This window comes from Oncorhynchus kisutch, unplaced genomic scaffold (assembly GCF_002021735.2).
Source record: "Oncorhynchus kisutch isolate 150728-3 unplaced genomic scaffold, Okis_V2 scaffold1016, whole genome shotgun sequence".
Taxonomy (NCBI): domain Eukaryota; kingdom Metazoa; phylum Chordata; class Actinopteri; order Salmoniformes; family Salmonidae; genus Oncorhynchus; species Oncorhynchus kisutch.
Window position 1 is genome coordinate 7,940 of NW_022262961.1, and position 27,061 is coordinate 35,000.

Below are 27,061 nucleotides of genomic sequence, written 5' to 3' on the forward strand. Positions count from 1 at the left end.
TTAGTGGGTTGACCCCATACTGACCTCCTTAGTGTCCCCTCCATCATAAGGAGCCCAGGTCAGTTTGTAGAGGACGATACCCGGAGCAGAGTGACCCCAGCTGACCCGGAAGCTCTCTGCGGTGACCTCACTGGCCTGGAGGTCAAGAGGTTCTGGCACTGGGTCTATTAGAGAGATCAAACAGCATCATCAGAACAGGAGGATCAGCTACAACATGAAGTAAAACAAACATGACTTCTGACTGGAAAAACTCATACTACAGTCCTATTCTGACCTGGTTAGTACCAATAACATAGTTCCTAAAGTGAAAACCCTGTCCATCTGGCACTACTCTGAGAGACTCTGATTGGTTCTTACCGGTGGTGAAGCTGCCAGAGAGAGCTTCTGATTGGCCCTCGTCGTAGATCCCAAATATGGCTACCTCATACTCCGTTGCAGATTTCAGGTCATTCAGAGTCCAGGACGTGACTGGACCCACATCCACCTAAGGGGAAACAGAGACACACAGTATTGACAGAAGAGAGAGAGACACACAGTATTGACATAAGAGAGAGAGAGAGACACACAGTATTGACATAAGAGAGAGAGAGAAACACACAGTATTGGCAGAAGAGAGAGAGAGACACATTATTGACAGAAGAGAGAGAGACACACAGTATTGACAGAAGAGAGAGAGACACACAGTATTGACAGAAGAGAGAGAGACACAGTATTGACAGAAGAGAGAGAGACACACAGTATTGACAGAAGAGAGAGAGACACACAGTATTGACAGAAGAGAGAGAGAGACACACAGTATTGACAGAAGAGAGAGAGAGAGACACAGTATTGACAGAAGAGAAAGAGACACAGTATTGACAGAAGAGAAAGAGACACAGTATTGACAGAAGAGAAAGAGACACACAGTATTGAGAGGACAGACAGACAGACAGACAGACAGACAGACAGACAGACAGACAGACAGACAGACAGACAGACAGACAGACAGACAGACAGACAGACAGACAGACAGACAGACAGACAGACAGACAGACAGACAGACAGACAGACAGACAGACAGACAGACAGACAGACAGACAGACAGACAGACAGACAGACAGACAGACAGACAGACAGACAGACAGACAGACAGACAGACAGACAGACAGACAGACAGACAGACAGACAGACAGACAGACAGACAGACAGACAGACAGACAGACAGACAGACAGACAGACAGACAGACAGACAGACAGACAGACAGACAGACAGACAGACAGAAAGTCAGATGTAATATATGGATAACTCTATGTTAAATCCCCTAGTCTTGTTCTAGGTTAAATCCCCTAGTCTTGTACTAGGTTAAATCCCCTAGTCTTGTTCTAGGTTAAATCCCCTAGTCTTGTTCTAGGTTAAATCTTCTAGTCTTGTTCTAGGTTAAATCCCCTAGTCTTGTTCTAGGTTAAATCCCCTAGTCTTGTTTTAGGTTAAATCCCTTAGTCTTGTTCTTGGTTAAATCCCCTAGTCTTGTTCTTGGTTAAATCCCCTAGTCTCGTTCTAGGTTAAATCCCCTAGTCTTGTTCTAGGTTAAATCCCCTAGTCTTCTACTAGGTTAAATCCCCTAGTCTTGTTCTAGGTTAAATCCCCTAGTCTCGTTCTAGGTTAAATCTCCTAGTCTTGTTCTAGGTTAAATCCCCTAGTCTTGTTCTTGGTTAAATCCCCTTGTCTTGTTCTTGGTTAAATCTCCTTGTCTTGTTCTAGGTTAAATCCCCTAGTCTTGTTCTAGGTTAAATCCCCTAGTCTTGTACTAGGTTAAATCCCCTAGTCTTGTTCTAGGTTAAATCCCCTAGTCTCGTTCTAGGTTAAATCTCCTAGTCTTGTTCTAGGTTAAATCCCCTAGTCTCATTCTAGGTTAAATCCCCTAGTCTTGTTTTAGGTTAAATCCCCTAGTCTTGTTCTTGGTTAAATCCCTAGTCTTGTTCTAGGTTAAATCCCCTAGTCTCATTCTAGGTTAAATCCCCTAGTCTTGTTTTAGGTTAAATCCCTAGTCTTGTTCTAGGTTAAATCCCCTAGTCTCATTCTAGGTTAAATCTCCTTGTCTTGTTCTAGGTTATATCCCCTTGTCTTGTTCTAGGTTAAATCCACTAGTCTTGTTCTAGGTTAAATCCCTTAGTCTTGTTCTTGGTTAAATCCCCTTGTCTTGTTCTTGGTTAAATCTAGGTTAAATCCCCTAGTCTTGTTCTAGGTTAAATCCCCTAGTCTTGTTTTAGGTTAAATCCCCTAGTCTTGTTCTTGGTTAAATCCCTAGTCTTGTTCTAGGTTAAATCCCCTAGTCTCATTCTAGGTTAAATCCCCTAGTCTTGTTCTAGGTTAAGTCCCCTAGTGTTGTCTCTCACCTCATCAGTCTTTAGCCCGTCAGTCTTGACGTACATGATGCGGTATCCTGTCACCTTCCTAGAGGCAGCTTCCCACGACAGTTTGGCTGAGTTGTGGTCCACCTCAGAGAACACAAGGTTCTTGGGAGGGCTCAGTGGCACTGCAGACACAAAGGGGTTAACTCAAAATGTCATGTTGAAGAGATCAATCAATCAATCAAATGTATTTACAGAGCCCTTTTCCATCAGCAGACACTACGTGCTATACAGCTACAACTTCTGAAGACAGGAAGACCTTCAGTATATCTGTCCTCGGGAAGACCTTCAGTATATCTGTCCTCAGGAAGACCTTCAGTATATCTGTCCTCAGGAAGACCTTCAGTATATCTGTCCTCGGGAAGACCTTCAGTATATCTGTCCTCAGGAAGACCTTCAGTATATCTGTCCTCAGGAAGACCTACAGTATATCTGTCCTCAGGAAGACCTTCAGTATATCTGTCCTCAGGAAGACCTTCAGTATATCTGTCCTCAGGAAGACCTTCAGTATATCTGTCCTCAGGAAGACCTTCAGTATATCTGTCCTCAGGAAGACCTTCAGTATATCTGTCCTCAGGAAGACCTACAGTATATCTGTCCTCAGGAAGACCTTCATTATATCTGTCCTCAGGAAGACCTTCAGTATATCTGTCCTCAGGAAGACCTTCAGTATATCTGTCCTCAGGAAGACCTACAGTATATCTGTCCTCAGGAAGACCTTCAGTATATCTGTCCTCAGGAAGACCTTCAGTATATCTGTCCTCAGGAAGACCTTCAGTATTTCTGTCATCAGGAAGACCTACAGTATATCTGTCCTCAGGAAGACCTACAGTGTATCTGTCCTCAGGAAGACCTTCAGTATATCTGTCCTCAGGAAGACCCACAGTATACCTGTCCTTTATCTGAATCGTTGAATATTTAACAGTAAGTTTAAGAGGACACTTACAGGTGGTCTGCTGGCTACTCATAGGATCGCTAGCTTCTTCTCCATACATGGCGTAGACTGTCACCGTGTACTCAGTGGCAGGAGTCAAGTCCTCCAGCTGTAGATCAGTTACGGCGTCTGACACCTTCATCTGTTGGTATTAAAGGGGGAAATGGGAAAGCATCGATGAAGGTCCAGGTGACACAGTGGTACGAGTCCCAAATTACAACCTATTCCTTATATAGTGCACTACTTGTGTAGTGGACTAATGTAGTGGACTATATGGGGAACAGGGCACTGTTGGGACTGAAGCCAAGAAGCGCCATCTGGAAGCCTGATTAGTACGCAGAATAATTCAACATGAAACATGTAACTTCTTTGCACGGTCTGAAGACAGCTGTACAGAACGTACAGTATTATTTCTGAGGCACGCAATACTGTAGAAAAAGCAGAGTCGTTTATCTTGTGGAATCTTCCGGACCGCGGCCGCGGGCCACACACAGAGAGGTAAAACCAAAGTTCCCCATAATATATATATATATTTTAGAAACTCAGTCGAGGTCTCAATTTACTGTTGCGGGTTAGAAGATTAGAATACACAGGGTGCAATTTCAAAATGTGGTGGTACATCATCAGTTTTTCTCTTGTTGTGTCAGTCACTGATAGTCAGTCAATTAGCCCATGTCAGTTAGTTTAGTGGACAGCTATCTAAACTTGTTATCATGGTTGAAATACCGACCAGGGGCCCCATCGATTCTGTTAGTCAGTGTCACTCAGATATCATATTAACAAATACAAAAATCCACCCTATGGCAAAATGTAAAACAGCTCATTTTCCTCTCTGCCCTCATGTCAAAATGTAAAACAGCTCATTTTCCTCTCTGCCCCCTCAGGTCAAAATGTAAAACAGCTCATTTTCCTCTCTGCCCCCTCAGGTCAAAATGTAAAACAGCTCATTTTCCTCTCTACCCCTCATGTCAAAATGTAAAACAGCTCATTTTCCTCTCTACCCCCTCATGTCAAAATGTAAAACAGCTCATTTTCCTCTCTGCCCCCTCATGTCAAAATGTAAAACAGCTCATTTTCCTCTCTACCCCTCATGTCAAAATGTAAAACAGCTCATTTTCCTCTCTACCCCCTCATGTCAAAATGTAAAACAGCTCATTTTCCTCTGCAACATGTTCTCTAGAGACAGAGACAGGGACAGGGACAGGGACAGGGACAGAGACAGGGACAGGGACAGAGACAGGGACAGAGACAGAGATCGGGACAGGGACAGAGACAGGGACAAAGACAGAGACATGGACAGAGCTAGGGACAGGGACAGATACACGGACAGAGAAAGAGACAGAGACAGGGACAGATACACGGACAGAGATAGGGACAGGGACAGAGACGGGGACAGAGAGGGACAGGGACAGAGACGGGGACAGAGACAGAGACAGGGACAGAGATAGAAACAGGGACAGACACAGAGATAGGGACAGAGAGAGACAGGGACAGGGACAGAGATAGGGACAGAGAGAGACAGGGACAGGGACAGATACATGGACAGAGAGAGACAGGGACAGGGACAGGGACAGAGACAGGGACAGAGATAGGGACAGAGATAGGGACAGAGACAGAGACAGGGACAGAGACAGGGACAGGGACAGAGACGGGGACAGAGAGGGACAGGTACAGAGACAGAGACAGGGACAGAGACAGGGACAGAGAGAGACAGAGACAGAGACAGGGACAGATACCGAGACAGAGATAGGGACAGAGAGAGACAGGGACAGATACATGGACAGAGAGAGACAGGGACAGAGACAGGGACAGAGATAGGGACAGAGACAGAGACAGGGACAGAGACAGGGACAGACAGAGACAGGGACAGGGACAGAGGATGTCCTCTTATTGAGGCCTCTCCTGCCTCCATGACACCACCCGATCCAATAAGCCTGTGGAGCCTCCAGATCACCAGGGTTCTGCTGGTTCTGTTCAGCAGCAGATCTACTGACACAAGGCCTCCCACCCCCGGTGCTCCTGTGGTTTAGGAACTAAACTAATATACTATAACTAATATATGCTATATTTCATCAGAAGAAAAGAGACACGGACCACCAGCAGCCCCTCCAGGAAGAACCCTCCCCCAGACCGATCCCACCCAGGCTCGCGGCCCTCCGGCTGGGGTACCTCTTTCTCGTCGGAGGCCTGGTCGTTAGTCAGGGGGGCGTATAGGACCATGTACCCCGAGATGCCCTGCACACCGCTCCACCGCGCCCGCATGGTGTTGTGGGTAACGTCGTACAGCTCCAGGCCGTTCACCATGGGGAGAGCCACTGAGACACACGTGAACACAAGCAGGAACACGCACACACAGGAACGAACAGACACACACAGAGAGTTGGGTTAAACCCAGGTGAAAGACTATGTTTACACACATCCAACTTGGCCCAGGAGGAAAAAAAGAACAAGTGTAGAAAATAGTCTTGCTGACAATGAGAAGGGAGGTGGACTCACATGTGGTCTCGCTGCCACGAAGTGCCTCGCTAGCTGAGCTGGTGTAGACAGCAAACACAGCTAACTGGTACTCTGTTAAGGAGTTGAGATACCGCAGAACCACAGAGTTCTCTGTGCCGTCCACCACAGCCTGGGAGAGATACAAAGAGAGATACACAGAGATACTGGGTCAGAGAAATACACAGAGACTGGGTCAGAGAGATACACAGAGATACTGGGTCAGAGAAATACACAGAGACTGGGTCAGAGAGATACAAAGAGAGATACACAGAGATACTGGGTCAGAGAGATACACAGAGACTGGGTCAGAGAGATACACAGAGACTGGGTCAGAGAGATACACAGAGACTGGGTCAGAGAGATACACAGAGACTGGGTCAGAGAGATACAAAGAGAGATACACAGAGATACTGGGTCAGAGAGATACACAGAGACCGGGTCAGAGAGATACACAAAGATACACAGAGATACTGGGTCAGAGAGATACACAGAGACTGGGTCAGAGAGATACACAGAGATACTGGGTCAGAGAGATACACAGAGACTGGGTCAGAGAGATACACAGAGATACTGGGTCAGAGAGATACACAGAGATACTGGGTCAGAGAGATACACAGAGACTGGGTCAGAAAGACACAAAGAGACTGGGTCAGAGAGATACACAGAGACTGGGTCAGAGAGATACACAGAGACTGGGTCAGAGAGATACACAGAGACTGGGTCAGAGAGATACACAGATACTGGGTCATAGAGATACAGAGATACACAGAGCCTAGGTCAGAGAGATACACAGAGACTGGGTCAGAGAGATACACAGAGACTGGGTCAGAGAGATACACAGAGAGACTGGGTCAGAGAGATACACAGAGACTGGGTCAGAGAGATACACAGAGACTGGGTCAGAGAGATACACAGAGATACTGGGTCAGGGAGATACACAGAGATACTGGGTCAGAGAGATACACAGAGACTGGGTCAGAGAGATACACAGAGACTGGGTCAGAGAGATACAAAGAGAGATACACAGAGATACTGGGTCAGAGAGATACACAAAGATACACAGAGATACTGGGTCAGAGAGATACACAGAGACTGGGTCAGAGAGATACACAGAGACTGGGTCAGAGAGATACACAGAGACTGGGTCAGAGAGATATACAAAGATACACAGAGATAATGGGTCAGAGAGATACACAGAGACTGGGTCAGAGAGATACACAGAGATACTGGGTCAGATAGATACACAGAGACTGGGTCAGAGAGATACACAGAGATACTGGGTCAGAGAGATACACAGAGATACTGGGTCAGAGAGATACACAGAGACTGGGTCAGAGAGATACACAGAGACTGGGTCAGAGAGATACACAGAGATACTGGGTCAGAGAGATACACAGAGACTGGGTCAGAGAGATACACAGAGACTGGGTCAGAGAGATACACAGAGACTGGGTCAGAGAGATACACAGAGACTGGGTCAGAGAGATACACAGAGACTGGGTCAGAGAGATACAAAGAGAGATACACAGAGATACTGGGTCAGAGAGATACACAGAGACCGGGTCAGAGAGATACACAAAGATACACAGAGATACTGGGTCAGAGAGATACACAGAGACTGGGTCAGAGAGATACACAGAGACTGGGTCAGAGAGATACACAGAGACTGGGTCAGAGAGATACACAGAGATACTGGGTCAGAGAGATACACAGAGACTGGGTCAGAGAGATACACAGAGATACACAGAGCCTAGGTCAGAGAGATACACAGAGACTGGGTCAGAGAGATACACAGAGAGACTGGGTCAGAGAGATACACAGAGACTGGGTCAGAGAGATACACAGAGAGACTGGGTCAGAGAGATACACAGAGAGACTGGGTCAGAGAGATACACAGAGACTGGGTCAGAGAGATACACAGAGATACTGGGTCAGAGAGATACACAGAGATACTGGGTCAGAGAGGTACACAGAGACTGGGTCAGAAAGACACAAAGAGACTGGGTCAGAGAGATACACAGAGACTGGGTCAGAGAGACACAAAGAGACTGGGTCAGAGAGATACACAGAGACTGGGTCAGAGAGATACACAGAGACTGGGTCAGAGAGATACACAGATACTGGGTCATAGAGATACAGAGAGACTGGGTCAGAGAGATACACAGAGATACTGGGTCAGAGAGATACACAGATACTGGGTCAGAGAGATACACAGAGATACACAGAGCCTAGGTCAGAGAGATACACAGAGACTGGGTCAGAGAGATACACAGAGAGACTGGGTCAGAGAGATACACAGAGACTGGGTCAGAGAGATACACAGAGAGACTGGGTCAGAGAGATACACAGAGAGACTGGGTCAGAGAGATACACAGAGACTGGGTCAGAGAGATACACAGAGATACTGGGTCAGAGAGATACACAGAGATACTGGGTCAGAGAGATACACAGAGACTGGGTCAGAAAGACACAAAGAGACTGGGTCAGAGAGATACACAGAGACTGGGTCAGAGAGATACACAGAGACTGGGTCAGAGAGATACACAGATACTGGGTCATAGAGATACAGAGAGACTGGGTCAGAGAGATACACAGAGATACTGGGTCAGAGAGATACACAGAGATACTGGGTCAGAGAGATACACAGAGACTGGGTCAGAGAGATACACAGAGAGACTGGGTCAGAGAGATACACAGAGAGACTGGGTCAGAGAGATACACAGAGACTGAACATCTGGAGTCAATACATCCAGTTATATAAATTTTTCAAGGAACAGAAACGGAACCTGGAACGAGTCATTTGATTGGTGAAGTCATTTAATGAGCTAAATGTAAACAACTGTCGATTGATTTTACACGTTTAAAAAAGGAACAGAAATTAAAAATATAAACTGATACTTTTTATTGGTTTGAACCGGTTCAGAACTTTATTGTTCTGTTCGGAACGGAACGATAAAAAATGTAGGATTCTATTCGAGAATGAAACAATTAGAAAATCATTTGGGTTCCAATCCCCTTTGTTTCACCTGCAACAGATGGACATTAAAAACCCTATTGGGTGGGAGAGTAAGATGGAGTGTGTATACCTCTTCAGGCCGTCCTCCCTGGGTAGCAGGGTAGAACACCACACGGTACTTCTCTACACTGCCGGGAGCGTGACTCCAGGACACCCTGAAACTCCTGGCTGTCACCTCTGATGTCACTAGGTCCTGAGGGGCTCCCTGTGTCTCCTGACCTGTAGACTCTCCTGGAGGAACACACATTCAGATAGTACAGGACAGCATCATCTAAGGTGAGAGACTGTACAGTATACTGTATGGACATGTTGATGTCACTAGGTCCTGAGGGGCTCCCTGTGTCTCCTGTTCTGCTGTCTCCTCTGGAGATACATGACAACGGATCGTTAGAGAATACATGGTATGGAAAGTTTGTACAGTACACTCTTAGAAATAAAAAATGCTATCTAGAACCTAAAAGGGTTCTTCGGCTGTCCCCATAGGAGAACCCTATGAAGAATTATGTTTGGTTCCAACTAGAACCCTTTTGGCTCCAGGTTCTACATGGAACCCTTCCATGTAGAACTCTTTCCATAGAGGGTTCTAAATGGAACCCAGAAGGGTTCTACCTGTAACCAATAAAGGTATTCCTATGGGGACAGCCGAAGAACCCTTTTGGAACCCTTTTTTCTAAGTGTGTATGTCTAAGTGCGTGTTTATTCAGTATGTACTACATATGGACGGCATTATGATGATTCTGTATGAAGTGTATTAAACAGACAGGAGTTATTTCAGCTCAGATTTGTAGTGACAACCTGAGGCCTCAATATTAAAGACTGGGTGACAACATGAGGCCTCAATATTAAAGACTGGGCACTATGTCTAAGTGAATGAGATGGTATGAGGACTGAAGACTGGGCACTATGTCTAAGTGAATGAGATGGTATGAGGACTGAAGACTGGGTACTGTGTCTAAGTGAATGAGATGGTATGAGGACTGAAGACTGGGCACTATGTCTAAGTGAATGAGATGGTATGAGGACTGAAGACTGGGTACTGTGTCTAAGTGAATGAGACAGTATGTACTGTAAAGATATACAGTAGTATGATGACTGAAGACTGGGTACTGTGTCTAAGTGAATGAGACAGTATGTACTGTAAAGATATACAGTAGTATGAGGACTGAAGACTGGGTACTGTGTCTAAGTGAATGAGACAGTATGAGGACTGAAGACTGGGCACTATGTCTAAGTGAATGAGATGGTATGAGGACTGAAGACTGGGTACTGTGTCTAAGTGAATGAGATGGTATGAGGACTGAAGACTGGGTACTGTGTCTAAGTGAATGAGACAGTATGTACTGTAAAGATATACAGTAGTATGATGACTGAAGACTGGGTACTGTGTCTAAGTGAATGAGACAGTATGTACTGTAAAGATATACAGTAGTTTGTGGACTGACGTGCCAACATCTTTGCTCTCTGATTTGATTTGTTCACCTTTGATCTCCTTGTCCTGCTCCTCTACCCGTTCACAGACTATCTGGGTCAGTCCCTCTATGATAGAGCTCATGACGCTGAAGTCTGCCACGTTGTACACATGAGTGTTGTCAGGCTCAGAAGCTATGGCCCTCAGCTCATTCTCATCAGCATTCTTTACACCTGCACACAGGGAGAGAGAGCACGAAGATCAAGATTAAGATCGAGATTAAGATCAAGATTAATATTTAGATCAAGATCAAGATTTAGATTAAGATTAAGATTTAGATTAAGATTTAGATTAAGGTCTAGATCAAGATTAAGATCTAGATCAAGATTTAGATTAAGATTTAGATCAAGATTTAGATCAAGATTTAGATCTTGTTTCCCTGAACAAAACACAAAGGACCAAAGTGTATCCAAGCGTGTCACCATGTCAGCCTTTATCTCTAAAACAACTAACTGTCCTACCGACAGCATCAAAACCACTAACTGTCCTACCGACAGCATCAAAACCACTAACTGTATCCTACCGACAGCATCAAAACCACTAACTGTGTCCTACCGACAGCATCAAAACCACTAACTGTGTCCTACCGACAACATCAAAACCACTAACTGTGTCCTACCGACAGCATCAAAACCACTAACTGTGTCCTACCGACAACATCAAAACCACTAACTGTGTCCTACCGACAGCATCAAAACCACTAACTGTGTCCTACCGACAGCATCAAAACAACTAACTGTGTCCTACCGACAGCATCAAAACCACTAACTGTGTCCTACCGACAGCATCAAAACCACTAACTGTGTCCTACCGACAGCATCAAAACCACTAACTGTGTCCTACCGACAGCATCAAAACCACTAACTGTGTCCTACCGACAGCATCAAAACAACTAACTGTGTCCTACAGACAGCATCAAAACCACTAACTGTGTCCTACCGACAGCATCAAAACCACTAACTGTGTCCTACTGACAGCATCAAAACCACTAACTGTGTCCTACCGACAGCATCAAAACCACTAACTGTGTCCTACCGACAGCATCAAAACCACTAACTGTCCTACCGACAGCATCAAAACAACTAACTGTGTCCTACCGACAGCATCAAAACCACTAACTGTGTCCTACCGACAGCATCAAAACCACTAACTGTCCTACCGACAGCATCAAAACCATTAACTGTGTCCTACTGACAGCATCAAAACCACTAACTGTGTCCTACCGACAGCATCAAAACCACTAACTGTGTCCTACTGACAGCATCAAAACAACTAACTGTGTCCTACCGACAGCATCAAAACCACTAACTGTGTCCTACTGACAGCATCAAAACCACTAACTGTGTCCTACTGACAGCATCAAAACCACTAACTGTGTCCTACCGACAGCATCAAAACCACTAACTCAGCTCATTCTCATCAGCATTCTTTACACCTGCACACAGGGAGAGAGAGCACGAAGATCAAGATTAAGATCGAGATTAAGATCAAGATTAATATTTAGATCAAGATCAAGATTTAGATTAAGATTAAGATTAAGATTTAGATTAAGATTTAGATCAAGATTAAGATTTAGATCAAGATTAAGATTTAGATCAAGATTTAGATCAAGATTAAGATCTAGATTAAGATTTAGATCAAGATTTAGATTAAGATTTAGATCCATATTTAGATCAAGATTAAGATCTAGATTTAGATCTTGTTTCCCTGAACAAAACACAAAGGACCAAAGTGTATCCAAGCGTGTCACCATGTCAGCCTTTATCTCTAAAACAACTAACTGTCCTACCGACAGCATCAAAACCACTAACTGTCCTACCGACAGCATCAAAACCACTAACTGTGTCCTACCGACAGCATCAAAACCACTAACTGTGTCCTACCGACAGCATCAAAACCACTAACTGTGTCCTACCGACAACATCAAAACCACTAACTGTGTCCTACCGACAGCATCAAAACCACTAACTGTGTCCTACCGACAACATCAAAACCACTAACTGTGTCCTACCGACAGCATCAAAACCACTAACTGTGTCCTACCGACAGCATCAAAACAACTAACTGTGTCCTACCGACAGCATCAAAACCACTAACTGTGTTCTACCGACAGCATCAAAACCACTAACTGTGTCCTACCGACAGCATCAAAACAACTAACTGTGTCCTACCGACAGCATCAAAACCACTAACTGTGTCCTACCGACAGCATCAAAACCACTAACTGTGTCCTACCGACAACATCAAAACCACTAACTGTGTCCTACCGACAGCATCAAAACCACTAACTGTGTCCTACCGACAACATCAAAACCACTAACTGTGTCCTACCGACAGCATCAAAACCACTAACTGTGTCCTACCGACAGCATCAAAACAACTAACTGTGTCCTACCGACAGCATCAAAACCACTAACTGTGTCCTACCGACAGCATCAAAACCACTAACTGTGTCCTACCGACAGCATCAAAACCACTAACTGTGTCCTACCGACAGCATCAAAACCACTAACTGTGTCCTACCGACAGCATCAAAACAACTAACTGTGTCCTACAGACAGCATCAAAACCACTAACTGTGTCCTACCGACAGCATCAAAACCACTAACTGTGTCCTACTGACAGCATCAAAACCACTAACTGTGTCCTACCGACAGCATCAAAACCACTAACTGTGTCCTACCGACAGCATCAAAACCACTAACTGTGTCCTACCGACAACATCAAAACCACTAACTGTGTCCTACCGACAGCATCAAAACCACTAACTGTGTCCTACCGACAGCATCAAAACAACTAACTGTGTCCTACCGACAGCATCAAAACCACTAACTGTGTCCTACCGACAGCATCAAAACCACTAACTGTGTCCTACCGACAGCATCAAAACCACTAACTGTGTCCTACCGACAGCATCAAAACCACTAACTGTGTCCTACCGACAGCATCAAAACAACTAACTGTGTCCTACAGACAGCATCAAAACCACTAACTGTGTCCTACCGACAGCATCAAAACCACTAACTGTGTCCTACTGACAGCATCAAAACCACTAACTGTGTCCTACCGACAGCATCAAAACCACTAACTGTGTCCTACCGACAGCATCAAAACCACTAACTGTCCTACCGACAGCATCAAAACAACTAACTGTGTCCTACCGACAGCATCAAAACCACTAACTGTGTCCTACCGACAGCATCAAAACCACTAACTGTCCTACCGACAGCATCAAAACCATTAACTGTGTCCTACTGACAGCATCAAAACCACTAACTGTGTCCTACCGACAGCATCAAAACCACTAACTGTGTCCTACTGACAGCATCAAAACAACTAACTGTGTCCTACCGACAGCATCAAAACCACTAACTGTGTCCTACTGACAGCATCAAAACCACTAACTGTGTCCTACTGACAGCATCAAAACCACTAACTGTGTCCTACCGACAGCATCAAAACCACTAACTCAGCTCATTCTCATCAGCATTCTTTACACCTGCACACAGGGAGAGAGAGCACGAAGATCAAGATTAAGATCGAGATTAAGATCAAGATTAATATTTAGATCAAGATCAAGATTTAGATTAAGATTAAGATTAAGATTTAGATTAAGATTTAGATCAAGATTAAGATTTAGATCAAGATTAAGATTTAGATCAAGATTTAGATCAAGATTAAGATCTAGATTAAGATTTAGATCAAGATTTAGATTAAGATTTAGATCCATATTTAGATCAAGATTAAGATCTAGATTTAGATCTTGTTTCCCTGAACAAAACACAAAGGACCAAAGTGTATCCAAGCGTGTCACCATGTCAGCCTTTATCTCTAAAACAACTAACTGTCCTACCGACAGCATCAAAACCACTAACTGTCCTACCGACAGCATCAAAACCACTAACTGTGTCCTACCGACAGCATCAAAACCACTAACTGTGTCCTACCGACAGCATCAAAACCACTAACTGTGTCCTACCGACAACATCAAAACCACTAACTGTGTCCTACCGACAGCATCAAAACCACTAACTGTGTCCTACCGACAACATCAAAACCACTAACTGTGTCCTACCGACAGCATCAAAACCACTAACTGTGTCCTACCGACAGCATCAAAACAACTAACTGTGTCCTACCGACAGCATCAAAACCACTAACTGTGTTCTACCGACAGCATCAAAACCACTAACTGTGTCCTACCGACAGCATCAAAACAACTAACTGTGTCCTACCGACAGCATCAAAACCACTAACTGTGTCCTACCGACAGCATCAAAACCACTAACTGTGTCCTACCGACAACATCAAAACCACTAACTGTGTCCTACCGACAGCATCAAAACCACTAACTGTGTCCTACCGACAACATCAAAACCACTAACTGTGTCCTACCGACAGCATCAAAACCACTAACTGTGTCCTACCGACAGCATCAAAACAACTAACTGTGTCCTACCGACAGCATCAAAACCACTAACTGTGTCCTACCGACAGCATCAAAACCACTAACTGTGTCCTACCGACAGCATCAAAACCACTAACTGTGTCCTACCGACAGCATCAAAACCACTAACTGTGTCCTACCGACAGCATCAAAACAACTAACTGTGTCCTACAGACAGCATCAAAACCACTAACTGTGTCCTACCGACAGCATCAAAACCACTAACTGTGTCCTACTGACAGCATCAAAACCACTAACTGTGTCCTACCGACAGCATCAAAACCACTAACTGTGTCCTACCGACAGCATCAAAACCACTAACTGTCCTACCGACAGCATCAAAACAACTAACTGTGTCCTACCGACAGCATCAAAACCACTAACTGTGTCCTACCGACAGCATCAAAACCACTAACTGTCCTACCGACAGCATCAAAACCATTAACTGTGTCCTACTGACAGCATCAAAACCACTAACTGTGTCCTACCGACAGCATCAAAACCACTAACTGTGTCCTACTGACAGCATCAAAACAACTAACTGTGTCCTACCGACAGCATCAAAACCACTAACTGTGTCCTACTGACAGCATCAAAACCACTAACTGTGTCCTACTGACAGCATCAAAACCACTAACTGTGTCCTACCGACAGCATCAAAACCACTAACTCAGCTCATTCTCATCAGCATTCTTTACACCTGCACACAGGGAGAGAGAGCACGAAGATCAAGATTAAGATCGAGATTAAGATCAAGATTAATATTTAGATCAAGATCAAGATTTAGATTAAGATTAAGATTAAGATTTAGATTAAGATTTAGATCAAGATTAAGATTTAGATCAAGATTAAGATTTAGATCAAGATTTAGATCAAGATTAAGATCTAGATTAAGATTTAGATCAAGATTTAGATTAAGATTTAGATCCATATTTAGATCAAGATTAAGATCTAGATTTAGATCTTGTTTCCCTGAACAAAACACAAAGGACCAAAGTGTATCCAAGCGTGTCACCATGTCAGCCTTTATCTCTAAAACAACTAACTGTCCTACCGACAGCATCAAAACCACTAACTGTCCTACCGACAGCATCAAAACCACTAACTGTGTCCTACCGACAGCATCAAAACCACTAACTGTGTCCTACCGACAGCATCAAAACCACTAACTGTGTCCTACCGACAACATCAAAACCACTAACTGTGTCCTACCGACAGCATCAAAACCACTAACTGTGTCCTACCGACAACATCAAAACCACTAACTGTGTCCTACCGACAGCATCAAAACCACTAACTGTGTCCTACCGACAGCATCAAAACAACTAACTGTGTCCTACCGACAGCATCAAAACCACTAACTGTGTTCTACCGACAGCATCAAAACCACTAACTGTGTCCTACCGACAGCATCAAAACAACTAACTGTGTCCTACCGACAGCATCAAAACCACTAACTGTGTCCTACCGACAGCATCAAAACCACTAACTGTGTCCTACCGACAGCATCAAAACCACTAACTGTGTCCTACCGACAGCATCAAAACCACTAACTGTGTCCTACAGACAGCATCAAAACAACTAACTGTGTCCTACCGACAGCATCAAAACAACTAACTGTGTCCTACCGACAGCATCAAAACCACTAACTGTGTCCTACCGACAGCATCAAAACCACTAACTGTCCTACCGACAGCATCAAAACAACTAACTGTCCTACCGACAGCATCAAAACCACTAACTGTCCTACCGACAGCATCAAAACAACTAACTGTCCTACCGACAGCATCAAAACCACTAACTGTCCTACCGACAGCATCAAAACCACTAACTGTGTCCTACCGACAGCATCAAAACCACTAACTGTGTCCTACCGACAGCATCAAAACCACTAACTGTGTCCTACCGACAGCATCAAAACAACTAACTGTGTCCTACCGACAGCATCAAAACCACTAACTGTGTTCTACCGACAGCATCAAAACCACTAACTGTGTCCTACCGACAGCATCAAAACAACTAACTGTGTCCTACCGACAGCATCAAAACAACTAACTGTCCTACCGACAGCATCAAGTCTCACAGCATGAATATACGGTGCCTTCGGAAAGTATTCAGACCCCTTGACTTTTTCCCCAAAATGTTACATTACATCCTTATTGTAGAATGTATTATATAAAAGAAACCCTCACCGATCTACACACAATATCCCAGAATGACAAAGCGAAAACAGGTTTTTAGATATTTTTGCAAATTAAAAATGAAAAATTATTTAAGAAATACCTGATTTATATAAGTATTCAGACCCTCTGCTATGAAATGCGAAATTGAGCTGTTTCCATTGATCATCCTTGAGATGTTTCTACAACTTGGAGTCCACCTGTGGTAAATTCAATTGATTGGACATGATTTGGAAAGGCCCACACCTGTCTATATAAAGGTCCTACAGTTGACACTGCATGTCAGAGTAAAAACCAAGCCATGAGGTCAAAAGATTTGTCCGTAGAGCTCCGAGACAGGATTGTGTCGAGGGCACAGATCTGGGGAAAGGTACCAAAACATTTCTGCAGCATTGAAGGTCTCCAGGAACACAGTGGCCTCCATTCTTTAATGGAAGAAGTTTGGAACTACCAAGACTCTTCCTAGAGCTGGCCGCCCAGCCAAACTGACCAATGGGGGGAGAGGGGCCTTGGTCAGGGAGTAACCAAGAACCCTATGGTCATTCAGAGCTCTAGAGTTCCTCTGTGGAGATGGGAGAAACTTCCAGCAGGCTGTCGTGTAAAAGACACATGACAGCCTGCTTGGAGTTTGCCAAAAGGCACCTAAAAATTTTCAGACCATGAGAAACAAGATTATTTGGTCTGAGGAACTCTTTGGCCTGAATGCCAAGCTAGTCAGTATTGCGGCAAAGATGAACAGAGCAAAGTACAGAGAGATCCTTGATGAAAACATGCTCCAGAGCGCTCAGGACCTCAGACTGGGGCGAAGGTTTACCTTCCAACAGGACAACGACCCTAAGCACACAGCCAAGACAACGCAGGAGCGGCTTCGCGACAAGTCTCTGAATGTCCTTGAGTGGCCCAGCCAGAGCCATCTCTGGAGAAACCTGGAAATACTTCAACAAAGTACTGAGTAAAGGGTCTGAATACTTATGTAAATGTCTTATTGCAGTTGTATTTCACTGTAGTTCTCCTAAAGACACCATCATGTGTTCATACTACGGTAAGGACAACAAGGCCTTGAGTCCTACCAATGGCGAAGAGTTCGATGCCAGCGTCCCTCAGGCTCTGGGCAGGGGGGATCACGTCATCCTGGGACTTCCCATCTGTGATTAGGATACCGACTTTGGGTACCCCGCTCCTGGAGCCTGACTCGGGCTTGAAGCTGTTCTCCAGGATATAGGTCAGGGCCAGGCCTACAGAGATACACAGAAATACACTGAGTGGACAAAACATTAGAAACACCTGCTCTTTCCATAACATAGACTGACCAGGTGAACCCAGGTGAAAGATATGATCTCTTATTGATGTCACTTTGTTAAATCCACTTCAATCAGTGTAGATGAAGGGGAGGAGACGGGTTAAAGAAGGATTTTTAAGCCTTGAGACAATTGTGACATGGATTGTGTGTCATTCAGAGGATGAAAGGGCAAGAAAAAATATTAAGTTCCTTTGAACAGGGAGTGGTAGAAGGTGCCAGGAGCGTCAAGAACTTCAACGCTGCTGGGTTTTTCACACGCAACAGTTTTCTGTGTGTATCAAGAAGAATGGTCCACCACCCAAAGAACATTAAGGGCAACTTGACACAACTGTGGGAAGCATTGGAGTCAACATGGGCCAGCATCCCTGTGGGAAGCATTGGAGTCAACATGGGCCAGCATCCCTGTGGAACGCTTCAAACACCTTGTAGAGTCCCGTGCCCTGATGAACTGAGGCTGATCTGAGGGGAAAAGGGGGTGCAACTCAATATTAGGAAGGTGTTCCTAATGTTTTGTACACTCAGTGAACCCAGATACACACAGATATATAGAGTTACGCAGTTCAGTTACACAGCTACACAGATAGACAGATAGACAGATAGACAGCTACACAGATAGACAGCTACACAGATAGACAGATACACAGATAGACAGCTAGATAGATAGACAGCTAGACAGATAGACAGATACACAGATAGACAGCTAGATAGATACACAGATAGACAGATACACAGATAGACAGCTACACAGCTAGACAGATAGACTACTAGACAGCTACACAAATACACAGCTAGACAGATAGACAGCTAGACAGATAGACAGCTAGATAGATACACAGCTACACAGATAGACAGCTAGATAGATACACAGCTACACAGATAGACAACTACACAGCTACACAGATAGACAGACAGATAGACAGACATATAGAAAACTAAACAGCTAGACAGCTACACAGATATAGAGACAGATAGAAAGCTAGACAGCTAGACAGACAGATAGACAGACAGTTCCCTGATGATGGCTCCACTGGTTGATACATCTAAAAGTCATATAGACTTCCCTCACTAGGCTACCCTGGGGCGGCAGGGTAGCCTAGTGGTTAGAGCATTGAACTAGTAACCGGAAGGTTGCAAGTTCAAACCCCCGAGCTGACAAGGTACAAATCTGTCATTCTGCCCCTGAACAGGTAAGTTAACCCACTGTTCCTAGGGTGTCATTGAAAATAAGAATTTGTTCTTAACTGACTTCCCTAGTTTAATAAAGATATAAAACTAACTCTGGTTACCCTTAACAAAATGCTTTACATTCATGCTAAAAATCTATAAACAGATTTCAATACGATTGTGTATTAAGCATGGCTAAACGTCCCCCTCTGGGCTAAATCTACTGTGACCTTTCCATAGCTGTCACTAGGGATGCAGTCAGAGGGAGCTGCTGGTGAATTGTACCTGTCAGTGTGTTGCCTCCCTTATAGGGCAGGTTCTTCACAGCATCCAGGACTGCATCTTTAGTGGTGAAGGCATTCAGATGCCACTCTATCCTGGGGTCCCCACTGTACTGGGCCAGACCTGGGAGGGAATACAGCACAATACAATAATATAGATTTCATTTATAGGATAAGGAGTACATAAGGGAACATACTTCACACCTGCATTTGACCAGACAGTACAGTAAGGCTATTGAACCCTGTGACAGGACAGTACAGTAAGGCTATTGAACCCTGTGACAGTACAGTAAGGCTATTGAACCCTGTGACAGTACAGTAAGACTATTGAACCCTGTGACAGTACAGTAAGGCTATTGAACCCTGTGACAGTACAGTAAGGCTATTGAACCCTGTGACAGGACAGTACAGTAAGGCTATTGAACCCTGTGACAGTACAGTAAGGCTATTGAACCCTGTGACAGTACAGTACAGTAAGGCTATTGAACCCTGTGACAGTACAGTAAGGCTATTGAACCCTGTGGCAGTACAGTAAGGTTATTGAACCCTGTGACAGTACAGTAGGGCTATTGAACCCTGTGACAGTACAGTAAGGTTATTGAACCCTGTGACAGTACAGTAGGGCTATTGAACCCTGTGACAGTACAGTAAGGCTATTGAACCCTGTGACAGTACAGTAAGGCTATTGAACCCTGTGACAGTACAGTAAGGCTATTGAACCCTGTGACAGTACAGTAAGGCTATTGAACCCTGTGACAGTACAGTAAGGCTATTGAACCCTGTGACAGTACAGTAAGGCTATTGAACCCTATGACAGTACAGTAAGGCTATTGAACCCTGTGACAGTACAGTAAGGCTATTGAACCCTGTGACAGTACAGTAGAGTAAGGCTATTGAACTCTGTGACAGTACAGTAAAGCTATTGAACCCTGTGACAGTACAGTAAGGCTATTGAACCCTGTGACAGTACAGTAAGGCTATTGAACCCTGTGACAGTACAGTACAGTAAGGCTATTGAACCCTGTGACAGGACAGTACAGTAAGGCTATTGAACCCTGTGACAGTACAGTACAGTAAGGCTATTGAACCCTGTGACAGTACAGTAAGGCTATTGAACCCTGTGACAGTACAGAACAGTAAGGCTATTGAACCCTGTGACAGTACAGTAAGGCTATTGAAACCTGTGACAGTACAGTAAGGCTAATAACAGACAGTGATGCTAATGCTTACCCATCCTGGTCAATAACAGACAGTGATGCTAATGCTTACCTATCCTGGTCAATAACAGGCAGTGATGCTAATGCTTACCTATCCTGGTCAATTACAGACAGTGATGCTAATGCTTACCTATCCTGGTCAATAACAGGCAGTGATGCTAATGCTTACCTATCCTGGTCAATAACAGGCAGTGATGCTAATGCTTACCTATCCTGGTCAATAACAGGCAGTGATGCTAATGCTTACCTATCCTGGTCAATAACAGACAGTGATGCTACTGCTTGCCTATCCTGGTCAATAACAGACAGTGATGCTAATGCTTACCTATCCTGGTCAATATCAGGCAGTGATGCTAATGCTTACCTATCCTGGTCAATAACAGGCAGTGATGCTAATGCTTACCTATCCTGGTCAATATCAGGCAGTGATGCTAATGCTTACCTATCCTGGTCAATAACAGGCAGTGATGCTAATGCTTACCTATCCTGGTCAATAACAGACAGTGATGCTACTGCTTACCTATCCTGGTCAATAACAGACAGTGATGCTAATGCTTACCTATCCTGGTCAATAACAGACAGTGATGCTAATGCTTACCTATCCTGGTCAATAACAGACAGTGATGCTAATGCTTACCTATCCTGGTCAATAACAGACAGTGATGCTAATGCTTACCTATCCTGGTCAGTAACAGACAGTGATGCTAATGCTTACCTATCCTGGTCAGTAACAGAGTGATGCTACTGCTTACCTATCCTGGTCAATAACAGACAGTGATGCTAATGCTTACCTATCCTGGTCAATAACAGACAGTGATGCTAATGCTTACCTATCCTGGTCAATAACAGACAGTGATGCTAATGCTTACCAATCCTGGTCAGTAACAGACAGTGATGCTAATGCTTACCTATCCTGGTCAATAACAGACAGTGATGCTAATGCTTACCTATCCTGGTCAATAACAGACAGTGATGATAATGCTTACCTATCCTGGTCAATAACAGGCAGTGATGCTAATGCTTACCTATCCTGGTCAATAACAGACAGTGATGCTAATGCTTACCTATCCTGGTCAATAACAGGCAGTGATGCTAATGCTTACCTATCCTGGTCAATAACAGACAGTGATGCTAACGCTTACCTATCCTGGTCTGGTCGATCCCGACGCTGAAAGCGCTGACCAGGTTCTCCAGGAACATGCGGACCAAGCGGAAGTTGAGCCTCCCGATGCTCCAGGATCCATCCACCAGGATCACTATGTCAGCTATGGCCTGAGTCGTACAGACAAAAGGATCCGCTGGAAAGAGGGTCAGACGGGAGAACACGGGTCACTATGTCAGCTGTGGCCTGAGTCGTACAGACTGCAGGACAACCAGACAGCGGGAGAAAATAACATCAGAAAACAATATGCCAAAGAATGTAGATAAGTAGAGCCACAGTCCATGAATTTATTTTACTAGGCAAGTCAGTTAAGAACAAATTCTTATTTTCAATGACGGCCTAGGAACAGTGGGTTAACTGCCTGTTCAGGGGCAGAACGACAGATTTGTACCTTGTCAGCTCGGGATATGAACTTGCAACCTTTCGGTTACTAGTCCAACGCTCTAACCACTAGGCTACCCTGCCGCCCCAATGAATGACAACGTGAATATCGTGAGACTTTTGGTCCAAGACAACAACATAAATGCAAAATGCTCTTCAAAATACAGGAAACGAAAGGAACCTTCCCAGACGGTCATTTTCAAGGTACGTTTTTATCAAACATTCAGAACTATAGAACAGAGAGAAACGACATCACACAGCAGACGCGTCACGTGAAGGACAGAGACAGTAAGCTGTCTGTTTGTAAACACTAATGCCTGTTGCTGTACCATCCCAGATACAGTGGTGTTTCTTAACATCACTTTGTCTTTGAGAAGGAAGAACCAGAAAAACATGGTAGAAGAGACTCTACCACGATGGGATGCTGTCCAGACCAGGCAGACTTCAGCTTAGAGTGCCTGGGAAAATGACCTCTCTAGAAGCCAGCTCTGGGAGAGATAAGAGTTTTAAGTTGTTAAACACACACACACATACACACACATGCATGCACACACACACTCCAACACACTGGGCTAATGGGAGGACTCCACAGCAGACAGTAAATCAGGTTAAGGGAGGACGACAACAGCAGTGTAGAGGACCATCACCTCTCTCAAGACATTCCTTTATTTAACATAACTCAGTGTAGTGTAGTGTAGTGTAGTGTAGTGTAGTGTAGTGGAGTGGAGTGGAGTGGAGTGGAGTGGAGTGGAGTGGAGTGGAGTGGAGTGGAGTGGAGTGGAGTGGAGTGGAGTGTATTGTATGGTAATGTAGTGTATTGTAACATATTGTATTGTGATGTATTGTATTGTATTGTAGTGTATGGTATTGTAGTGTATGGTATTGTAGTGTATGGTAGTGTAGTGTATGGTATGTAGTGTATGGTATTGTATGGTATTGTATGGTATTGTATTGTAGTGTATGGTATTGTATGGTATGGTATGGTATTGTATTGTAGTGTATGGTATTGTATGGTATGGTATGGTATTGTATTGTAGTGTATGGTATTGTATGGTATTGTATTGTAGTGTATGGTATTGTAGTGTATGGTATGGTATTGTAGTGTATTGTATTGTATGGTATTGTATGGTATTGTATTGTAGTTGTATGGGTATTGTATGGTATTGTAGTGTATTGTATTGTAGTGTATGGTATTGTAGTGTATGGTATTGTAGTGTATGGTATTGTAGTGTATGGTATGTATGGTATTGTATGGTATTGTAGTGTATGGTATTGTATGGTATTGTATGGTATTGTAGTGTATGGTATTGTAGTGTATGGTATTGTAGTGTATGGTATTGTAGTGTATGGTATTGTATGGTCTTGTATTGTATGGTATTGTATTGTATGGTATTGTATGTATTGTAGTGTATGGTATTGTATGGTATTGTATTGTATGGTATTGTATGGTATTGTATGGTATTGTAGTGTATGGTATTGTATGGTCTGTATGGTATTGTAGTGTATGGTATTGTATGGTATTGTAGTGTATGTATTGTATGGTATTGTAGTGTATTGTATTGTATGGTATTGTATGGTCTGGTATTGTCTGGTATTGTAGTGTATGGTATTGTATGTATTGTATTGTAGTGTATGGTATGGTATTGTATGTATTGTAGTGTATGGTATTGTATGGTATTGATTGTATTGTAGTGTATGGTATTGTATTGGTAGTGTATGGATGTATGGTATTGTATTGTATTGTAGTGGTATGGTATTGTAGTGTATGGTATTGTATGGTTATTGTATTGTCGTGTATGGTATTGTATTGTAGTGTATGGTATTGTATGGTATTGTAGTGTATGGTATTGTTATGGTATGTATTGTATTGTAGTGTATGGTTATTGTATGGTATTGTAGTGTATGGTATTGTAGTGTATTGTATTGTATGGTATTGTAGGTATGGTATTGTAGTGTATGGTATTGTAGTGTATGGTATGGTAGTGTAGGTATTGTATGTGTGTATTGTAGTGTATGGTATGTAGTGTATGGTATTGTATGTCTGGTATTGTATTGTATTGTAGTGTATGGTATTGTAGTGTATGGTATGTATGTATTGTATTGTATGGTATGGGATTGTATGGTATTGTATTGTATGGTATTGTATGGTATTGTATTGTATCTGTATGGAATGTAATGAATGATATTGTAAGGTAATGTATTGTATTATATGTATTGCATTGTATGGCAATGTAATGTAAGTATGGTAATGGAATTGAAATTGTATTGTATTGTATTGTATTGTATGGCAATGTAATGTAATGTATGGTACTGGAATTGAAATGTATTGTATTGTATGGTAATGTAATTGTATTGTAATATATGTATTGGGGCAGTGCAGACCGTGGGGCTGTATTACCAGTGAAGTGATAGAAGTGATGGATGTTCTGTGAAGTTCAAACACCTTCCAGACATCAAACAAATCAACTTTATAAAACAACTACATTCAAATAATGGACTTTTGTCATTTGTAATAGTAATGAATTATCTAAAGATTCATTTATTGATGTTCGTCCTCTGAGGATTACCTAGCTGGCTCAGGTTTGTTTAAATTTGCCTTCGATTCTCTGAATAATCAATTCAAAGGAGAGGAGAGGAGAGGAGAGGAGAGGAGAGGAGAGGAGAGGAGGAGAGGAGAGGAGAGGGTTGTTATGGGAGCTTCTTCTTTTATTTACTTCAGCAGAACAAACACCACCACCCACTGTGTTGAGAGTTGTCTGTCGTCTCTGCCTGCCTCCCTCCCTCCATTCATCCCTCCCTCCACCTCTTCCTACAGTCACCACAGCAAAGGAACCCCCCCCCCCCCCCCGGTTAAAGTGAAACACTCTAGAGGACATTGAGTAGTGAGTAAAGACCCGCAGGGGACAAACTAAACTACAACCGTGGTTGTCATGACTCCCCATCACCATGACACAGCAGAATCCCAATGTGAAAGCTGAGGCCTGGGAGACTCCTACATGTCCTAATTTCAGGGATCCTGAAGAAAAGCCACTTTAAGTTAAGTCAGAAGTTTACCCTTGGTTTTCTGCCCTGGATGGCCGGCTGGCTCTCAGTTGAAAGCCTCAGTGTGTGGACCCTGTTTGAGCTGCACATGAAAGAGCAAAGCAGCTGATGGCTTCAGTTTATCACTGCTCCCAGCAGCACGGTCCCAGACTACACATCAAACCCAGAAGACTGGGCCGGGCTGGACTGGACCGACTGTCAGACAGCCTACACATCAAACCCAGCAGACTGGGCCGGGCCGGGCTGGACTGACAGACAGACAGACAGACAACACATCAAACCTAGCAGACTGGGCCGGGCTGGGCTGGACCAACAGTCAGACAGACAGACAGACAGACAGACAGACAGACAGACAGACAGACAGACAGACAGACAGACAGACAGACTACACATCAAACCCAGCAGACTGGGCCGGGCTGGACTGGACCGACTGTCAGACAGCCTACACATCAAACCCAGCAGACTGGGCCGGGCCGGGCCGGGCCGGGCTGGACTGACAGACAGACAGACAAACAGACAGACTACACATCAAACCCAGCAGACTGGGCCAGGCTGGGCTGGGCTCGACCGACAGTCAGACAGACAGACAGACAGACTACACATCAAACCCAGCAGACTGGGCCAGGCTGGGCTGGGCTGGACCGACAGGAGTCCTCAATGGGACACATTCCCATTCTCAATGGGACACAAGGTGAATGTTTAGCCTGTGGCTCTGTGGCTGACCTAATGGCAAGAGGAGAGCTGACTAACTACAGGCCCCCTGTTAGGTCCCGTTCTACAGTAATAACAACAGCCTGTAGCTCTGTGGCTGACCTAATGGCAAGAGGAGAGCTGACTAACTACAGGCCCCCCTGTTAGGTCCCGTTCTACAGTAATAACAACAGCCTGTAAAGTAATTATCAACCCATTACACAACATTCATACAAAGGTTATTTGATGTCAAGTTTAAACCAAAACCAAATGGAGCCTAGTCATTAGAGTGGTGGGGCTGAGGCACATAAGCTCCACCATAAAAACGAAATACTAATACAAAGACAACTGATACAATATTTTTGCTGCCACATTGGAGTGGAATCTGAGATCATGCTACAGGCGTGTGGCTTCTCGTGTCAACGCTGGAATATTCATATGTAGAGTTGTGAGGGATTGAGCCACAGGTGTCCATATCATAGTTTCACTGAGCCATGTCATAACACAACTCAATAAGACAATAACACAACTCGAATAAGACAATAACACAACTCAATAAGACAATAACACAACTCAATAAGACAATAACACAACTCTCCACACCCCCACAATAAGACAATAACACAACTCTCCACACCCCCACAACCCAATAACACAACTCTCCACACCCCCACAAGCCAATAACACAACTCTCCTCACCTCCACAATAAGACAATAACACAACTCTCCACACCCCCACCATAAGACAAAAACACAACTCTCCACACCCCCACAATAAGACAATAACACAACTCTCCACACCCCCAAAATAAGACAATAACACAACTCTCCACACCCCCACAAGCCAATAACACAACTCTCCACACCCCCACAAGCCAATAACACAACTCTC

The 27,061-nt window shown here is 44.0% G+C and overlaps 1 protein-coding gene across 1 annotated transcript in view; it reads right to left on the bottom strand.

Moving 5' to 3' along the window:
- Positions 1 to 27,061, bottom strand: part of LOC109884939 (collagen alpha-1(XIV) chain-like) — a 58,803-nt gene continuing 31,742 nt past the window's right edge. The window contains exons 2-12 of the mRNA XM_031817405.1: positions 22,037 to 22,192; positions 19,682 to 19,801; positions 18,003 to 18,167; positions 10,317 to 10,478; positions 8,908 to 9,068; positions 5,822 to 5,951; positions 5,495 to 5,640; positions 3,338 to 3,467; positions 2,377 to 2,516; positions 358 to 484; positions 1 to 164 (exon numbers count right to left, since the gene is read on the bottom strand). Coding sequence (XP_031673265.1) covers positions 1 to 164; positions 358 to 484; positions 2,377 to 2,516; positions 3,338 to 3,467; positions 5,495 to 5,640; positions 5,822 to 5,951; positions 8,908 to 9,068; positions 10,317 to 10,478; positions 18,003 to 18,167; positions 19,682 to 19,801; positions 22,037 to 22,192 — 1,601 coding nt within the window. The remainder of the gene's footprint in view (positions 165 to 357; positions 485 to 2,376; positions 2,517 to 3,337; positions 3,468 to 5,494; positions 5,641 to 5,821; positions 5,952 to 8,907; positions 9,069 to 10,316; positions 10,479 to 18,002; positions 18,168 to 19,681; positions 19,802 to 22,036; positions 22,193 to 27,061) is intronic.